This window comes from Dysidea avara, chromosome 8, assembly GCF_963678975.1.
Source record: "Dysidea avara chromosome 8, odDysAvar1.4, whole genome shotgun sequence".
NCBI lineage: Eukaryota > Metazoa > Porifera > Demospongiae > Dictyoceratida > Dysideidae > Dysidea > Dysidea avara.
Genome location: NC_089279.1, coordinates 23,543,560 through 23,562,828, shown reverse-complemented (window position 1 = coordinate 23,562,828; position 19,269 = coordinate 23,543,560). Strand labels below are relative to the sequence as shown.

At 37.0% G+C, this 19,269-nt stretch overlaps 1 protein-coding gene across 2 annotated transcripts; it reads right to left on the bottom strand.

Moving 5' to 3' along the window:
* Positions 1–2,815: 2,815 nt before the first annotated feature.
* On the bottom strand, positions 2,816–15,598 carry LOC136265138 (uncharacterized). Of its 2 annotated transcripts, XM_066059936.1 has the most exons (7): positions 14,499–14,653; positions 11,801–11,847; positions 7,348–7,494; positions 5,908–6,042; positions 3,404–3,524; positions 3,214–3,352; positions 2,816–3,153 (listed from the first exon to the last, which is right to left on the bottom strand). In XM_066059936.1, exons 1-7 carry the CDS (start codon positions 14,515–14,517, stop codon positions 2,949–2,951), a joined length of 813 nt encoding a protein of 270 aa, XP_065916008.1. In that variant the 5' UTR covers positions 14,518–14,653; the 3' UTR covers positions 2,816–2,948. The 2 variants fall into 2 exon arrangements, 1 of the variants encoding a protein (XP_065916008.1); XR_010705409.1 differs by lacking the exons at positions 2,816–3,153; positions 3,214–3,352; positions 3,404–3,524; positions 5,908–6,042 and having other exon boundaries at positions 7,402–7,494; positions 14,499–15,598.
* Between the last annotated feature and the right edge of the window lie 3,671 nt (positions 15,599–19,269).

The window sequence follows — 19,269 nt, the reverse complement described above, 5'->3', positions numbered from 1 at the left end:
AAACATGTAACTAGTATGGGCAATGATAAATGACATCCTACAGGATGGGAAATGAGTTTTGGTATGATGTACAGATGATTTGCCAAATTAAACTGGAGGCTCTAATTGGATGCCTCGTAAATACCTTTGCTTGTCAGTAACTTGTAGACTAATGTCACTGATAGAAATGATAGTTGGTCGACCAACATGAAACCATAAAACTTGAGACTTCTATGTATTCAGTGACATTCTATGTCTAACCAACTGATCATGTATTGGCTAGCTAATTGCATTTGTAGATAGCTATATATGGTGCCAGTAAACCAACTGGCAATTCAAAGATTGTCTACAAATTGCTACTTAACCACTACTGCAGAAGCTGTTGCAGCTCTGATGAATCAGCTAGATATATATACTTTGCCTGGGCCTCAACACATGGGTAATTAGTAAAAATGCTAATTTGATTGGCCAACTTACTGCTTATCAACTTAGCTATGAAGTGTTTGATAAATAATAACTGTTATGTTGAAAGTCACTAACTGGTCAAACTTACAGTCCCACATACAACTGGTCCTTCAGCAAGTGTATCTATCTGCATAATGTAATAATGAAGTAATGTGCACATGTAGCCATATAGTTTGTCTGAACAGTACATGAGTAAAGGACACTAACAGTGAAATTACTCTCATGTACAAAAAGTAGTCTGCTTCTACAACTGAAATCATGTGAGACTGGCTTAGTGAGGTAGCTAGAAATTGCCAAAATGGCTGTATGACATCTAGTATGATGTAGAGTGCTGCATATTCTGTCTTGTGCCTTCAAGGTATTATATTAACAAAAAAAATATGAACACGAACCAACTAGCTAGCTGTAGTAGCATTTTATATACATGTCTTTTATGTGAGCACTTGTAAAAGTGGCAAGCACTATAACTGTACAAGTAAGACATCAAGCAGTTTGTTTCTTTTTATTCTCAGTCGTAGCCAGCGGTGTTCCACTATTGTTATATTTGTTCCTCAATTACTATTATCAGGTAAACACTTGCAGGATAGTGCGTAGATATACACCCCAACACTTTAGATGATAGTTATAACAAGCAGAACTCATGTACCAGTATGAGTAGTTTCAGGCAATAATCTTTTAATTTATGTTTATTAATACCAAAAGCAACCCTTAAAGTAAAGAATATATAGCACACACAAGAGTGACAAGACACAAGCTGTAACCAATTTTGACAAATTTATTGCCATGTATGTCATAAACTACTATTCCGCTAGGGCCCTGAAACTACACTTTGGGATATACCACTAGTTTCAGTGTGAACAATTGATATGCCATTAGTTTATAATAGCTATATAATTGCCTTTAAACAATACTCTAAATAATGGCAATGATATGGCAATGATATGGCAATTAGCTATGCACTATTGAAACAATTGGATAGGCAGTAAGTTAATGTGTTGATAAAATGTTGCATGAATCATTTTGACATGTGATATGTAAGAGTGTGGAAGAATGTTCTAGAATTCACCAGACTAGCTGCTTTCTGCTACCCAAATGTGGCTAAGACATGGAAAAACTACACCAATTCTGTAAGAAAGTGAAGAACTGTAAGAAAAGGGGGCCAGAGGAAGGTTCTAAAATTGTATGGGGAAACCAGTGTGCATGCTTCTTATTTGACAAGTATGGCCATAGGATGACAACATCCAGAAGATGATCAAGGAAGGTGTCCATCTGGTCATAATCTTAATAAAGAGCACAGCCGGGACAGCCCGGGAGACTGTGCTGTGTGAAGCCATATTTGAATTGATGCTGCAGTTCTACAATTATGATCACATCCAGAGGACCAGTCTGACTATAATGTTGGACACAGTGTCCCTTCAAAGCACAAGTTTTGACTGGAGTAGATATGAACTCTTGAACTGACAGCTATGCAATTGTACTGTTATGTTGCTGCTATTAGTACTAGCAGAAGTAGCTATAGCATAAGGAGTCTAAAAGAAAATTGTGATCTGAAATTGAATTTGGTGACTGAAATGTATTAAATAAGCATATGGTTTGTGATGAATCACTTTATTTTAAAAGGAAGTGATCATCATCAATCTAACTAACGTACAAGTAGAAGGGATAGTATACACAGCAATCACATTTTAGTTATAGAGCACTATAAAGTTATTAAAAAGAAGAAAGCCTGATTGCTGTGGCCTTGTTAATTTCAGAGATACTTAAAAATTATAATATCTTAGCTACAAATGGAAGTATTCAGCACAATGTAAGCATCACTATTGGGGCTAAAATCTAAAAATAAACCTACATGTATTATAAGCTATACTTGGCCAAAAGAAGTGGTCTTTTGAAACCATCAATAAACTGTGTGGTGGGATAGCTACACTGTAAACATCTGCAATGTGCATAATATACAGTCCATTATATTCAGGGGGTGAACATTTTCCATGATTGTATTGCTCTAGTAGCAACTTCAACAACATTGAAGGTTCATTGGGAAGTCTAGTGGTTGAACCAGACATCAACCAGTCCAAAGTGTGGTAGCTACAAACATCATCTTTAAAACGTTAGTTACTAGAGCTATAGGCTAATCATACAACACTGAACAGACCAGTAGTCAATACAATGGGAATTCAGTGAATTGGAACATATGAGTGGACTGTTAATACAGCAAAAGGTTGCTCATTACTGACAGTAGTCATGCAGTATTGGAGCCATAACAATAACGGTGGGATTACGTTTCAGTGGATACAGCAAAAATTTGTCAATTTACTAAATTAGATTCCTCACCATCTTATAGTATACATCATTTCGTATTCAACGTGCCAACTCAAAGAATACAATAATTATTATATTTAGATCCATTAACAAGTCATACACTGTTTAGCGTTTCTGTGTATGTCACTATATAACACAAAAAGTGTAATACATTAAGTGTATTAATTATGTCGGTCCAGCACAGTTTAAACAGTGCTGTAGGATAATGCTTCTGTCTTATTGTAGCCTAAATAATGGTATGTTTGGACTAAAAATGTGCACTCTAGACCTCCGCAGCGAACTACAAGTTCACCACTTCCATCTTCAAATTTATCAACTGATATAATGGGTAGGTCCTCCTTAGATAGCCAATCCTTCAAGTCACATAATGAGTCACTGGCTTCCCAGAACCTAGCAGTATATGTGTGTGTTTCATAAGGTTGGCATAATGGTATCACACTGTTAGCTTACTGTATTGATTCTGGCTTCCAATCAGCAAACCCACTAGAGACATCTTTATTATCCACTTTAAGAGGTCGAAAAATGAGCATGATGGAGCCCTTCTCAAAGTAATGAGGTGATCGAGAGTGCATTTCAATGATCTGGTTGACTAGGGGCACGCACTTTGCAATACATTGCTTCCTGTACATGACTTACTCACCTGTGTTAACCTTACGATCACTATCCAGTGGTCCAACAACTACCAGACTCAACTTGATAACTACATTCACAACATCGGGTGGTTCATTTAGTCCACAATAAGTTTGAATCTGCTGGCTAAACTGTGTGAGGCATACATATTGTCACAAATAAGAAAATATGGATTACAACACAAATAATTATAGAATCACTATATACATAAGTATTTTACTGGGAACCTAAAGAATGCTAAAGCCTGTTACCATATAATTATAATACTTATACGTAGAAAGAATTGCATTCATGTTCTTGATATTCAGGGGCATATTTATTATTAATATTAACATTATTAAAGCTTTACAGTGGCCAGCACTGACGGTCTGACAGTAACATGTACTGCAGCCTTTGAATTATACTAACCTAACAAACTAGAACTGGAGACTTAAAGAAGGGAGAAGAGAGACGTCTTGTTTTGTTAAAACAGAATACAACTTAAGTACAGGGGTCTAGACTCAGGAGTACCATACACTAGGTGGACAGTACAGGATCCCTGGCAAGACTTGCACTATTAAATTACAATACAAAAAAAATAATTGTATCATGAAGAAAAAGTTCAGTTTAGGCAAACTGATAGGTCCCAGTCCGAGGAGGCTCTAGAATTAAAAATCCTGCATGAGCAGGAGACAGCAATGTGAGCAGCCTGCTCAAGCAGGGATCTTATAGTCTTCTTTGTCACTTCACAACTTGGGCAATTGTGTCTAGCATAAAATGGCCTAAACAACCAATCTCGATGGAAATGAAATTAACAGATAAGCCAGAAAGCTGAAGGTCATATTATAAACAGATATACCGGTCTTCCTTCCGAGCCCTAGCAACCAAAAGATGTTGCTGGGTATTGGTGGGAATAGTTAGTTCAAACAAACAGATGGAATTATTGGAAACTAACACCAAGTCTGGTCTGCTAAGGGTGGAGGAAAGATTGGTTGGAATGGTGCTAGGAGGGAAGACACTAGCAAGATATCCTGGAAGGTCAGCATAGAGTTTAAAACTGTTAGGTAAGTGCTGTTGGAGTCTGTGAATGAGAATCTGTAGGACTGAATCATGTCTCCAGGTATACCTGCCTCGATCAAGAGCAACAGGACATCCAGTCAAGATATGGTTTGTTGTGGGTTGGGGAGCTTGACAAAGGGCACATCTAGGGCTAGTAATGATGTTCCACCTAGCCAGGAGTTGGTAGAGTATCACAACCAGCACTTAGCAAGGACAACTGTTTCTCAGGGAGGCAATACATCAATCTCTTCCATAAAGGACAAGCTTGCTCCAGAGTGACAATGTCTAAACATTTATTGTGAACATTTAATGTATCGAACTTTAATTCCCAATAATCAACATGATTACGACGTAAATCATGATGTGCATAGTTCTTGAATGTAGCAGAATGATTGTTGGTAACTGATTACTTGACCTAGCTAACAATAAGGTGAAACAGAAAAGGGCCAAAGAAAGGAACAATTGCTTGTATGGCAGCACAATAGCTATATAGAATAAATGGGAACAGAGCTTGGCAGTATAGCTAGCTATACAGTGTAATAGGAAACTTACATTGATTCCTCAAAAGAGGATTAATGGTGATCAAAGGTATGTATTGAAAACCTAAAGATCGAGATACTCTAGTAGAGCAGTCATATGTATTCTAATAGAGCAGTCAAAACCACTGTAATAGAGCATTCATAGAATTCTATTTTAAAATGGGTAATAAAGAAAATATAAACTGGACTATCTTGAAGATTTAGTAGCTAAATTTAGTAGGACTTACAGTAAAGGGAAACAAGCATGTATTAAGTTATAACTGAAATCATAAATCTAGTAAATAGTAGCATTTTAGTGTTCAAAACATGCCAGTGGCTGGGGGCTGTGTACCCACACCCACACCCCTGCACCTGTAACTCACTACCTAATCTGGAAACTATCTTGAATTCTCCCTTGATTGTAGGTTCATTTTGACTTCATATTACTAGTGGACCTATACTTCTTCCAAATTAAAATCTAAAGCTTCTTTTTCTTTGATTGGGGAGCTTTCTAAAATGGTGCTTAGGTGAGAGTTCTATTAGAATTTTGGCAGAAAACATAGACGGTTTCTGTTGTGAATTAATACTGTGGTTCATGATAATACGTATTGAAAAGTATGGACCTTATCATGCCAAATCACAAGCACTCAGAACTCAGTTTTTAAGTACTTTGTAAATGTGATTGTACAGCTTAGTTATACTCAAAGGCATTCAGTCAGGAAAAGATGTGTGCCAATCAAAAATACATACGTAGCTACTTTCTCACAATCCTCTAAGCTGTTAAAATAAGTGCAATGGAAATTCAGAGCAACAAAAAATAATATCTTGTGAGGCACATGCTCTCACTTTCTATCTTGAAGCTTTACATGGTGTTTCCCACCATTATTTTTACCCATTAAAACCTATGAATGTATACACTCTCTAGCATATCACATTTAAAATGTGACATTTCTCTTACTTTGAACTTGTGTTTCTTCGGCAGACCAAACAAATTGGTAGGTATCCTCATTAGTATCACACCAGCATGATACTCTTCACTCTTGAATATTACAGTTTGATTGTGGTAGTAGGGATCGAGGATGATGGAAATAACCTGTGGACAGAACAAGATGTGTCTAACAAAAGAACTAGCTTGTTATAGCCCTACAACTTGCTGATAGTATGTACGTAGTACATAGTACCCGTCAAACTACAGGAAAGTTTGACAGAATGAAAAATCATAGATCTAAACATGTACCTTTATAGGCATGTTTTACAAATTAAAGTTAATGAGTTTAACTACATAGTCAAATTTGTCTATCAAAATTTCCTGTCATACAGTATGTGCACTTCATTACTTTGTCTTGGTCCTTCAAATAAAAATTATCAGTTGAATCAAATCATAAAACTAAGTGCTGTGATTTCTCCGTCAGTCATTTACTCACTTACATAACTATATTTTACTTGTCTGGTGTCTCTAGTAAAAATTTCCAGCTAATTTTCTGCTAGCGGAGTAGCTAAATCTTTCCCATCAGTACATATTTAATTAATTAATTATATGTAATGTACAGGACTCGACAAGCGAGTGTAAATGTACATAAAGGTGTAGTGTGTGTGCAAATATTATTAACAGTTAGCTAGATCTTTAAAGTTTTGTAATGTTGTACAATTAATTATAGTATCTGGTAATTTATTCCACAGTTTAATTGCATCAGGGTAGAAGGAATGTTTAATTGAATTAACTCTGGTAAATAGTTGCTTAAATCTATTTGAATGTCCTTGGGTGGGTAAATTATTCTTGATAAGTGAGTTCCCTGTATCAATTTCAACGAGATTATTAATTGAGTAATCATTACACACAAATTTTGCTGCTTTCCTTTGTACTCTTTCTAGTTTATCAATATTAGTCATAGTATAGGGTGACCAAACTACACAAGCATACTCTAATATGGGTTGCACTAAAGTAAGATAACATCTTTCCCTTACATTTGCTGGACATTGTCTTAAATTTCGCTGCAGAAATGCTCAGACATTATTTGCTTTGTTGCATACAAAATTAACGTGAAAGTTCAAAGAAAGCTCCAATTATCAAGAATATATAGCTACTGTCACATTGCTGCATTTTAGTATTACAAGTATTGAAGGAAATTGCTGAAAACTGATCATTAATACCATATTACACGCAGAACATGCATGATTATTATACAGTAATCGTTTTACTATAAGCTAGCCTAGTTATAAAGAGTAGGTTAATTTTGCTTACACAGGTGAGGTAAACATATTATGATAAAATAATTTAAGGTATGCATGCTGAAACATACTGTATGGTTTGACTCATATGTTCCTAGAGAAATATATACTGTTTTATAAATGAAAATTACGGAATAAATACGAATGGTATAGCTAGTTACATAATTACCTGTTTCTGCAATCTTGCTATAGCAAACAGATAAGAATGGTAGCCACATCCAATATCCATTGCTCCCATTTTGGAGACATTCAGTCCCATCTTCTGCTGCTTTTTATATATCCCTTTGCAGACCGCAAGCAATACTTTTGCAAATGACTGCAATTAACATACACACTTATACATAATCATGCAAGACACACGGTAGTGTGTCGTGCGGCCCAAGAAGCCGCCGCGCCACACTGTGAGTATATTAACAGGAAGAAAGAAAAAGCGGTTTTCACACCTATGTAGCTCTGCGATCCCTTATCTGATTGGAACCAAATTTGCTACAGAAGTGCCGGCTAGGTAGGGAAGTCCACATTCCAAATTTGAAGAAACTCGCTCCATGCAGCCATTTCCGAGCCGATACGAGCGGCCAAAGTTTGGGTTTTTTTTCTTCTTTTCGCACACTTCGCAGAATCCGCCATAAAACACGAATGCGTGCTCCAATTGGGCTGAACTTTGGCACACTTAAAGGGCTAATCTCAGTACCACGTTTGGTAGGAATCCGATGAACATTCACGGAGTTATGACCGATAAATTGCGTATTAAAAATAAGGTTGAAGGTCTGTCACGCCCACAGGGTAAACCCCTTGGAGAAATGAATTGAAAATTGCTATATAGATGGAGTAACTATCGTGGGAATACCTTTTTGTGGCTTGAAAGGAATTCAGTTTAAGGCCATCGAGATGTGACACAAAACCCAACCTGTGTCACAATTACACGATCGATTTTTACGAATAAAAAAATTATTAGTTTTCACGCCTACCAGGCAAACCGCTTAGAGCATTGAGCTGACAATCGGTGTGTAGCTGGAAAAATTATCATAGAAAGTCCTTGCAGTAGTACAGAAGAATCGGATTAAAAACCACTGAGTTATGATTCCAAAGCCAGCTATGTGTAGCTAATGTGAGATCGAGATACTCTAATAGAACCGTCACCCTAATAGAGCATTCAGCTACGTTTATAACTTACTCCATTATAGAGTTATATTACATTGCAAGTTATTCTGTAGGGAGTTCAGCTGCAATCAATTAATCTTATAGACAATTCAGCTACAAGCAAGGCACCCTGTAGAGAGTTCAGCTACAAATATGTCGCTATAGAGGTTCAGAACCGGCATTATCAGTCACACTGAGAGAGTTCAGGTATAAACAAGTTACCCTGTAGAGAGTTCAGCTACGAACAGATCACCCTGTAGAGAGTTCAGCTAGAAACAATTTTCCCTGTAGAGAGATCAGCTAGAAGGATCACCTTGTAGAGAGTTCAGCTACAAACAAATCACCCTGCAGATAGTTCAGCTACAAACAAGTCACCCTGTAGAGAGATCAGCTAGAAGAAGTTACCTGGTAGAGAGTTCAGCTACAAAAAAAAACATCAAATGAAGAGTTCAGCTGCAAAAAAATCACCTTGTAGAGAGTTCAGCTACGAACAGATCACACTGTAGAGAATTCAGCTACAAACAATTCACAGCACCATATAGAGAGATCAGCTAGAAGAAGTCACCTTGTAGAGAGTTCAGCTACAAAGAAACCACCATGTAGAGAGTTCAGCTGCAAACAAATCATCTGTAGAGAGTTCAGCCAGAAACAAGTTCACCCTGTAGAGAGGTCAGCTAGAAACAAGTCACCCTGTAGAGAGATCAGCTAGAAACAGGTCACTCTGTAGAGAGATCAGCTACAAAGAAACCATCCTGTAGAGAGTTCAAATAATCCTATAGAGAGTTCAGCTAGAAACAAGTCACTGTGTAGAAAGATCAGCTAGAAACAAGTCATCCAGAGATCAGCTAGAAACAAGTCATCCAGAGTTCAGCTAGAAACAAGTCACCCTGTAGAGAGATCAGCTACAAAGAAACCATCCTGTAGAGAGATCAGCTCAGTAGAAACAAATCATCTTGTAGAGAATTCAGTTGCAAACAAATCACCCTGTAGAGAGTTCAGCTAGAACAAGTCACCTTGTAGAGAGTTCAGCTACAAAGAAACCACCATAATAGAGAGTTCAACTGCAAATGAATCACCCTGTAGAGAGTTCGGCTAGAAACAAATCATCCTGTACAGAGTTCAGCTAGAAACAAATCACCCTGAAAGAGTTCAGCTACAGACAATGAGAGTTTCAGTATGTGATAATCATTCAGTGTTAAATATACAAATATGTAATCAGACAAAAGCTATACACACAATCACTTCCTTTGTTCCACAATTCCTGCAGTAAAGAAAAACAACAAGTTAAAAGGAAGCACCAAAGCCAGTTTATGGCCAGCTTTGTGGCTTGCAATGCACAAAGAAGTGATATCTAAACCAAAACAGCCAAGCTGTAAAAAAGAGTGCAGCCCCCAAAAAGGCCAAGGTGAAAAAAGATGTGAAATCCAAGTCGGCGGCCAAGAAATGGCTGTGATGGTAGGTTATTGGCAAACATTTTAATTACAACAATTCAGGTGAATTTGGTACCGAATCCTAGTGGAGGAGGCAACACAAATTCACCTGACTCGTCGTAATTAAATTTTTTGCCATTAACCTACCATCACAGCCATTTCTTGGCCTCCACCTTGGATTTCACATCTTTTTTCACCTTGGCCTTTTTGGGAGCCACACTCTTTTTTACAGTCTGGCTGTTTTGGTTTAGATATAGTTTATGCGTGCAAATGTGCGCAATGTGTGCATCCTATAATACTACCGAATGTTTGTTAGATTCAGAGTTAAAACTAAATAAGGGTATGTAGATATGTATAGCAACATGATCCCATTATTTTATTATTATTATCAAGAGTATATAATGGGGGAGTCCCCCATTATATACTCTTGTTATTATTAACACTTTACAGTGACCAGCACTGAAGGTCTGACCGTAACATGTGCTGCAGCCTTAGGATTACCTAACCTAATTTCAAGGACTTAGACTTAATAACTTATAGCTGATAAGGTGTGACAAAAAAGAGGTGATCCTTCTATTGACATCTCTATTGAATACGATGGTATTTGAAAAATTGTGAATCCAAAGTAAATTTTTGATGAAATGCTTTAATGTACTGTAATAATGAAAACTTAAATTTTAAGAGGTTAAGTATTGAAGAAAAGAACTGCAAGTAAATCATCAAATTTGCCATTAAATTTTGCACCATACAGCATGCTGTAGAGAAATATTTAACTGTTTTAGCTTGATACTTGCTTTTTGCTATTTCTGATCAGAAAATAAAAGGTCTATAAGTAGTTTCTACATCAACTTTATATGTACTGGTGCTTGATCCTGAACACTACCCAGAAGTTTTAACCAACAGCAAACAGCTTTGTCAGTACTGAGCTTTGTTCTGGGATTACATATTTATATGTAATTACCTGTAACTTGCATGCATGCATGTCTGTACAAGTTAGATAACTGATTTCCAAAAACATTTGTGCGACTGTCTCTGGGAAACCAATTACATATTTTACACCTTTTAGCTGTTCCACGAAGTTTCCCGTTATTTAGATATGTACTGAGGGGCCGATCCAGAGTTTTATATGGGGTTGCACCATGATTAGGGCAGTAGGTAGTGATGTAAAGCAGGAGGTCTGGGGGCGCAGCCTCCAGAAGCTATTTTACATGTTTCGGGACTGGATTTTTTGATGTAGAGTAGTTTCATACACAAATATCTAAATCATAGTAATAAATCATACTTTATATGTGGTCTACATTGATAGGAAGAGCTGCATGTAGGGATCAGTGACAGTCATGAGCTTAGCTATAAGCCTAAAGTATAAATTGTCATTTAAAAATGACATAGATACAAAGGAACATGAGTATATGCAAAAATGCCCACGGGTTGGTGCTGCAGATGCAAGCCATCATACTCAATGGAGGATTTTAAATAGCAAGAGTTAACAACTTTTGTTAGTAGTGTTACATATGGTGACTGTTCTATTAGAGTATTTGACTGACTGCTCTATTAGAATAGTGTTATTATCTTTCATCTGATAGGGGGGATGTGCCCACTATGCCTGCCTTTGGATCTGCCACTGGTACTTTTTGTGAGGTCTACATAATAGGTGAGTCCAATTAAAGTGGTGGGTTGGGGTGGGATTGAGGGCAAATAGGTGTATTTCAAACACAATGCACAAAGAATGCATAGAGGTGAATTATGCCAAGCTGTCTGCTATCAAGGTACAGCACAGGTCTTTCATGGAGTTATACAGCCAGATCCAGACATTCCCAGGTTAGCCATATGTAGCTCCATCAAAGCCCTAGACCACTTGTATGGCTTGCCACTAAGCTATGCAATAAAAGCAGATTAACTATGATTGATTTGACAGTGAAATATAAGAGATCAAACATGCTGTCATGGGCAGCAAGGCTGGTTTCCCAGAACTAGTCACACTTAATGTATATTTCACATGATTGAAGATTCATGTTTTAAACAAACATGTTAAGCTGCACACATGAATGTTACCCTCTCTTCCTTAAAGATATTGGCACTGTTTCCCTCCATATCAGCTTCTACATAATCATGATAATACACATAACATTATATCATATTACATCACTATATGGTAGCACTGCATGCGTAGTAGGGATCATGAAGGTGTGTGTTTTCCCACCAAAGAAACCCAGCCTCAGCTTTTCTTTCTGGCAGTTGTAATCAAACTAAAACATGTCCTCAGAGCAGCTCAAACTGCTTCCAGTTAGTTCTATGGATATTTACTTGTTCATACATACATAATGTTTTCTACTGATTGACTACCTAAATCCACCAAACAACAGCAAAATATACAGCCTTCAAAAGCCTGGATGAAAAAAAAGTTGTGAAATCAAAGGTGGTAGCCAATTTAAGAATGGCTGCAAAGATGTTAATGCTAACAAATTTTAATAATGATAGGCAGCATCTCATTGGTTAAAGATTTGAGTGTTAAGTGTGAAGGCTAACTCTGCCAACCTTTTGACCAACTCTGACAAACTTTTGTCATTGTGGTGACTCTTCTATTAGAGCAATTTTACACTGGTCTGATTTTTGCCTTTTAACTGTGAAGCTGTTACTCCTTTGCTTTTGAAACTATCAAACAACACTGTACAATACAACACAAAGCAATGTACACAGCAATTTTAAAGTTATTGCTATACCTGGCTTGCCCTATAGCCATGACAAAAGTGTATACATTTTTACATGAATAAGCATCAATAATACTGTTCAGACTCATAGCAACCTTAGCATGTGAATTCACCTATTTTATCTGTGCCAACTTTCAAGGCAATTGAGTTACTTGTTAGCATTGCATAAAATTCTTGCAAAGTGTGAAAATTTGGCCCAGTAAGCCCCTTAAAAGAAGAAAAGACCAAAACTTTGACCATCCATATCTTAGGAATGGCTACAGTGAATTTGGTCATATGTATTTAGTGTGTGCCTTCCCTACCCGGCAGGCAGCTATAATGTAAATGGTGTGCTTTGGAGAAAGGACCATGTAGCTATTAATGTGCAAAAGTTGTGTTTTCATTCTTCCTGTCAATGTATGCACGATGTGACAAATCAACTTTCTTGGCTGCACAACACATTACCGTGTGTCTTGATAACTAACTGACTATAGCCTATAAGCAAACAGTAAAACCTTCCACTGCTATATGTGACCGGATTTGACAAAACCAGGCTTCCACACACATCCAATTCTTTGCCTTTAACCTACCGTAACTTGATGACCCAACATGCTATTGCCCTGGAATTTTCACACGTTCTTTTCATACAATTATGAAATAGCAGGTCCAAATATGAAACTGATTGTATACATCTACGTTGAGTTATGTTCCTTCAAAGTCATTAAATTGGATGTGTGTGGAAGCCTGGTTTTGTCAAATCCGGTCACATATAAACGGCCACAACTCACCCACCTATGTACTATTCAAGTATCTATGAGTCTAGCACCTCACAAAAGGCTGTAGCGTGCCTCACAGTAATCTGGCACCGCCCGCCCCTTTGCAAAAAGTAGGGGTCTGGTGAAATACAGATACTAAATCATTTCTACTGTGGTAGCCAATTAATGCATGCCAGTGACGTTCACACAGAAATCGCCTTGGAAATGCAATACTTTTGTTCTAGCAATTATCTGACATAATAAGCAATTACGTGCACCGTCTAATTGAATTCATTTTGAAATGATTTGGTATTTGTATTTCACCAGATTACAGATGAAGGTGTGCAAATGAGCACTGAAACTCCATACCTAAAACTCACCCTATTGTGTGAGACATGAACAGTTTTCTTTCCCATTTACCACACACATGCACACATGAGCATGTACGTGATTTCTGTTTCACATGCTTGTATGGAAGCATTGAAGTAACAAGACATTTAATTTGGTTTAACAGGACACAAATAAATGTAAAATCAAAAGACAATTACACAGTATAGCTTGTCAGCTACACATATATGTCAGCTACACATATAAATTCAGTCCTCAATTTTTTATTGATCAATGCAGCCCATGATCCCTCACTATTCAATGCCAATAAGTGTTCACAAAACCCCATGGACACATTCGCTAGTAAGCTTGCTAACTTATATATATATACATCAGGCTGGGTCACCACCAGATGACCCACAGATGTGGATAGTAATCCAAGTCAGACCTACTAGTGTAAAACCGAGCTTGAGGCACGGGTTTAGAGCTACACTTTGGGTGTTCTGCTAGCATATTCAGTAAACAGATAACTATATGATAGCAAAACTCTAATACAGGTAAGTTTTAAAAATAAAGCTTGATTAGCAGGTGTGGTTCCTCATAAGACAGCAAACATATTTCTTATGAGGGACGTGGCTTCGGGCATATCTACAGACTTCAACCACCAATTATGCCTGGACATGGCTCCACATACGTTTACAGACAATATCACACATTCCTGATAAATGGGCATGACTCACGATAAAAGCTAGGCAGCTGGAGAACTAGACTAGGGCACATACATGGTATCACGTACACATTCATATAATTATATTAATTCATTTCACATGTGGGCCAGACTTGGATATAAGGTTGACCTAAACAAAATATGCAACCTGATCGACCTGACCCAGTTTCAGCCCTGATAGTTACATATGCCTTGTTGTAGATATGCCGCTGCATACATGGAAGCTTCTATATGGTACAAAATGTTATACCTACCTCTTTGAGGATGTTTCATGCTATCAAAATTATCCAATGACTCCAGGTGTGCACTAAGCTCATGTGAGATGTCATTAGCAATTTGTACACTTTTGAACACTCTTCCCAACCAGCATTAGTAGCAAACAGTGAGACAAGTAAGAAGTGCAAGTCATTTTTAAGTCGATACCAACTTTTAGCCTTGTAGTGTTTTGAATTTATACACGAGTCATAGCAGAATCGTGAGGTATCTTGATGTCCAAGTTCTGGATGACTTCGTAGCAAACACCACCACAGTCCATACAATATTGTCACGATAGATAGTCCCAAAAGGGCATAGTCAATCCATCGCAAAATAGAAACAAAGCGAAGCTTGGAATATGAACATCTAGTCCTTAAACGCTCTGAATCAGTTTCCTCAAAATAAAAGCAATCAAATATGATGCTGAATTTTGTAAACAAAGCATTGCTGATAGCCAGTGAGCATACAATGATCATAAGTTGTGATAATAGCTTAATGGCATATCCTGCTAATATATCTCTTCTCTCATGAAATTCTCTATGCATGTAGTCCACAACGTTGAAGTTTCTATGAGGGTATTCCCCAGTTTCTCTGTCACGTAACGTCTCCAGCTTTGCTGCATGGGAAAAGAAGAAATCTATCCTAGCACTGAAGTAAGCCTTCCATAAATACTGTGGGATAAGTAAGAGAACTCCATGGGTAACTAGAGCTAGTGAAAAATTTTCTGTAAATGGTAAAAACTCGTTGCAGAAATTATTGACATGATCTGTTTGCCCACGTGTGTAATTGAAAGGGGTAAAACACGACACAGCGTTCGGTTCTGGCCTCAGAAAGTCGACAACGATGTTGGAAACGCTTAATCCCAAAATGGCGGTAGCGAGGTAAAAAAGGATGCTGTCCCAGAAGAAAAGTTTTTGCTCCACTGTTTTTTCCGGTCCGGCTGAAGCAGGCTGTTCCGATTTCGAGTCTGATTTAGTCTCACTATTCACTTTTGACACTTGTGCTATGACATTTGACAGTGGACCTGGTAGATCCGCGGGTAATCCTTGTGGACTAAGTGCTGCCATGACTGATCAAATGTATCACCAAACAACAGCTCCACCCCTCAAACCGGGAACTATAGTCTCGTGATTTGCGTAAGGATATTTACGTAGCAACACCGGCGCGCCGTCATGCCACAATTGATCATTATAAAATTAACACAATTAGCTATTTGACCAGAAAAGTGAATTATTACAAGCTCCCGGAGCAAGCCAGGTCGGTAGCATCATTGGTGATGGGAGCATGGTAGGTTAGCTATAAACTTTAAGGCAAACTTTAATTATGCATGCATAACAATTGTGTATTTAGTGATAAAATTAGGTGATCACTTTACAAACCTAACTGGACCGTATTGTAGACCATGCCCCATTTGATAGATTCCGCCCACTCTACCGCACTAACAAAATATTGATGTTTAATAAATGAAAATGACCAACTGAAAAATGATCTATCTACCATATGATGTAGAAATACACTAATTTAACCTACTTTGGTATAGCAGACATGGCAAAATGCACACTGTGCGTAGTATTTTTACTGAGAACACTGTTGCAACAGTATAACTTAGGCCATCATTATTTTATTCCATGTTTCCCATCACCACCCGCATCAGTTTTTAGGCAACCACACCAAATTTAATTATTTAGTTATTGATCATGTGAATGCATTATTTCATGATAGAGGGAGGGACCAAGTGTTAAGGTAAATGTATTAGCTGTGCATTTAAACATAGCAGAATGTATTTATTTATTTATTTGAAATGCACTGTATTTGTATTAATGACAGTCATTCATGATCACCTGAAAAAAATAATATTGGCTGTGTATATAATAAGAATGGTAACTAAAAGGTCAGAATCTCTCCTCTCTTGTTTACAGGGTGAAGTCTTTGCACCTCTCAAGATCGAGATACTGTAATAGAGCAGTCATATGTTCAAATAACAGGAGTCAAGTGTATAATTAATAATCAATAATCACGTCCCTCCTGCATCAGTTATTGTTCCACTATAGGTGGTCGGAAACAAGCAGTATGATAATGGTGACCTTAGTATGAGTGATTACACTATTAGACTCTCATCAGTTGTGAATTCATTTGATGTTTTATGCGATGCTCTCATATATTTAATTCATTTCAGAAGTGCTAAAGGTAGGAACACACACTGTACATCCTATATAGGAAATACGTATTCAACCATCCCTTATATAAACATCCTGTATTACGTATTTACATTTACTGTACATATGGTCAAGGTAAACTTTGCAGTAGTGGGTTAATAATTATCTATTTCATGCCTATGTATATACATTAATGATAAACACAGTTCTCTGGTTTATAAAGCTATTGGAAACCCCACCCATTTTTAGATATACCACAAAACCATGAAAAACCATCATTAGAGTAACACTACAAATAATTATTATGAACCTTGTCTGTATATAAATTCTATAGATTATAATTACTTACATATAATACATGGACTCAGTAGCTAGTTTACAAAAATTTAGCTGGGTACATTATGTTATCTTCAGATTTCAGAGTTGGTGAGCAAACAATGTTGTGTGTTCAAATGCATCCTTTTTGTACAAAGCAGACTCGGGTAGACCACTATGGTTAATATAGGCCAGCTTCTGTTCATATCCAGCTCCAGTTGGTAGTTCATGCAGGTACTGCTAACAGCGACCGTCCTTGGCCTCCCTGATAAGTATGTAGCTCTCTTTCAGCATGATGACAAACCTCTGAATAATGTATGTAACATCTTCCAGTGGTTCACTTGGTGTATGATACAATATTAACAGTGCAGTTGTGAGCTCTGGCAGTGTTTTCTTCTTATTATGTCCAACAAAGCTGGAAACATCACAGCCCGATCATGAATTTTAATAGCTGGGCAATGGATAATGCTGCAGTGTTTGTGTATTCACATTGGTTTCTAAGATTGGACTTTTGTTTACTAAAGCTAGCACAAGCCCGCAACCAGGATTTTTAGCAGGGCCTTTTTCTGTTCGGTGTATAGCGTAAGTTATGTTTCTGAAACACATTTTACGTAGGAAGTATGCAAAAGCTAGGGGGTGTGGGACAAGCTCCCTAGCAACATTTTTGCAATGGAATGCTTAAATACTTCTGACATTTTAGCACATTTTGTTGAATTGTTTTAATTAAATTTGAGGCTTCCACACACATCCACTTTTATGACTTTGAAGTACCATAACTCAATTTAGGAGTATATAGTTACAAATTTTGATCTGCTATTTCACAATACCATGGATGAAAGGTTTAGGTCAATAGCTTACTGAGTAGTCATTGACAAGTTACAGTTGGTTAAAGTAAAACAAAAAATGGATTTGTGAAGCCTTGTTTGATCACAAATAGTGTTGAGAATAACTGACTGTATTATAGAATAGTTTGTTGCTCTGTTTATAGTACCTTGATCTTGAATGTTGGCTACTATAAAAATATTTACTGCTAGTACCTGTTTTGCTTTATGATTCTGATGTCTCTTTTGCCAGCTAATAAGCAAAAGTTTTTAAAGGACTGGAATACAAGCCCCCCAGAAATCTCTGCCCTATGTACTATCATCAAAGTACCACAAAGTTGTAATACTGTAACATTATTTCTCATAGAAAGCAGCGTCAAGAAATTGAAGTAACACAAATGAAAATTGCAATTTGCAACTTAGGCTAGTTACACTCAGTATAATCACTAACGTGTATCCCAGTAATCTTCACAAGTCTGCTAACAGGCAAGATGGACGTCTTTAATATTAATTTTTGGTGGGGCTACATATTAAATTGTTATTTCATCAGTACATATCTCCTGATATTGTGGTACAACAATGATTGGTTTGCCTTAACAATTTGACTATAGACATGGAGATGAGACCGTGTCACAACAAGAGTCCATGGACTCTTGGTCACAGTTAAACTGATAGTGCAGTGTACTTATAGCAGTCCGTTCTTATGCTTTGCAAGCACACCTCCTCGTATAGGCATCGAAGGTTTAGTTATTTAAGATTTAAATTCTCAATTGAAATTAGAGAGTGCTGTCCCGAGAGAAGTGAACACAGGGAGTCAGAATCCATTATTAAACGTATATGTACTGACCTTTGTATATACTGCTTCTACATACTGTAGTTTCAGCCATATAACTGACTGCATGGATTAAATGTATTATGATGAACTCATAGTGCAAGACATCATAAACTTCCAAAACTTCAAACTTTTAGGGAAATTTTTCAAAATATTTTTTTAGGGCTATGATGTACTCATAAGGTAATGTATAAAAAAACCACTTTTGGTTGCTCCAAATATGGAATGGTTCTATAGATTTATAATTGCATGAGTGGTAATTTATAGTCTGGTTTAGTACTGTCAACTTTACAATCTTAAAATTCTTTTACAGTGTAAATTTTACAAAATGTATACACTGTTTATAGCATAAATTTCAGAGCCATGCTTGTAAAGGTTCACCAGATTTTTTACAAACCATACTTTCAAAAACTCTGCTATATCATCTTTTCTAAGGATAAAATTGTACAGTGGAAATTTTGCTTCAACTATAGCTAGTTTGAATTTTAGTAAATAGTTGGCAGACACACCCAAACTTGCAAATTTTTTTATTAAAAAGCATACACTTGGTGCTCTAAAACTAAAGAGAATTAGAATTTTTGTGTAAAAATTGACACATTATGAAAACAATTTGTACAAAACACTTGTTCCAAATTTGGTGGCTTTT

Excerpts from the sequence above, each read along its gene's own strand:
- LOC136265138 (XM_066059936.1), bottom strand. Across the intron at positions 3,525-5,907 it reads CGAAGAAACACAAGTTCAAA|TTTAGCCAGCAGATTCAAAC; the intron begins GTAAGAGAAATG and ends TGCCTCACACAG. Across the intron at positions 3,154-3,213 it reads TGGAAGCCAGAATCAATACA|GTTCTGGGAAGCCAGTGACT; the intron begins GTAAGCTAACAG and ends ATATACTGCTAG.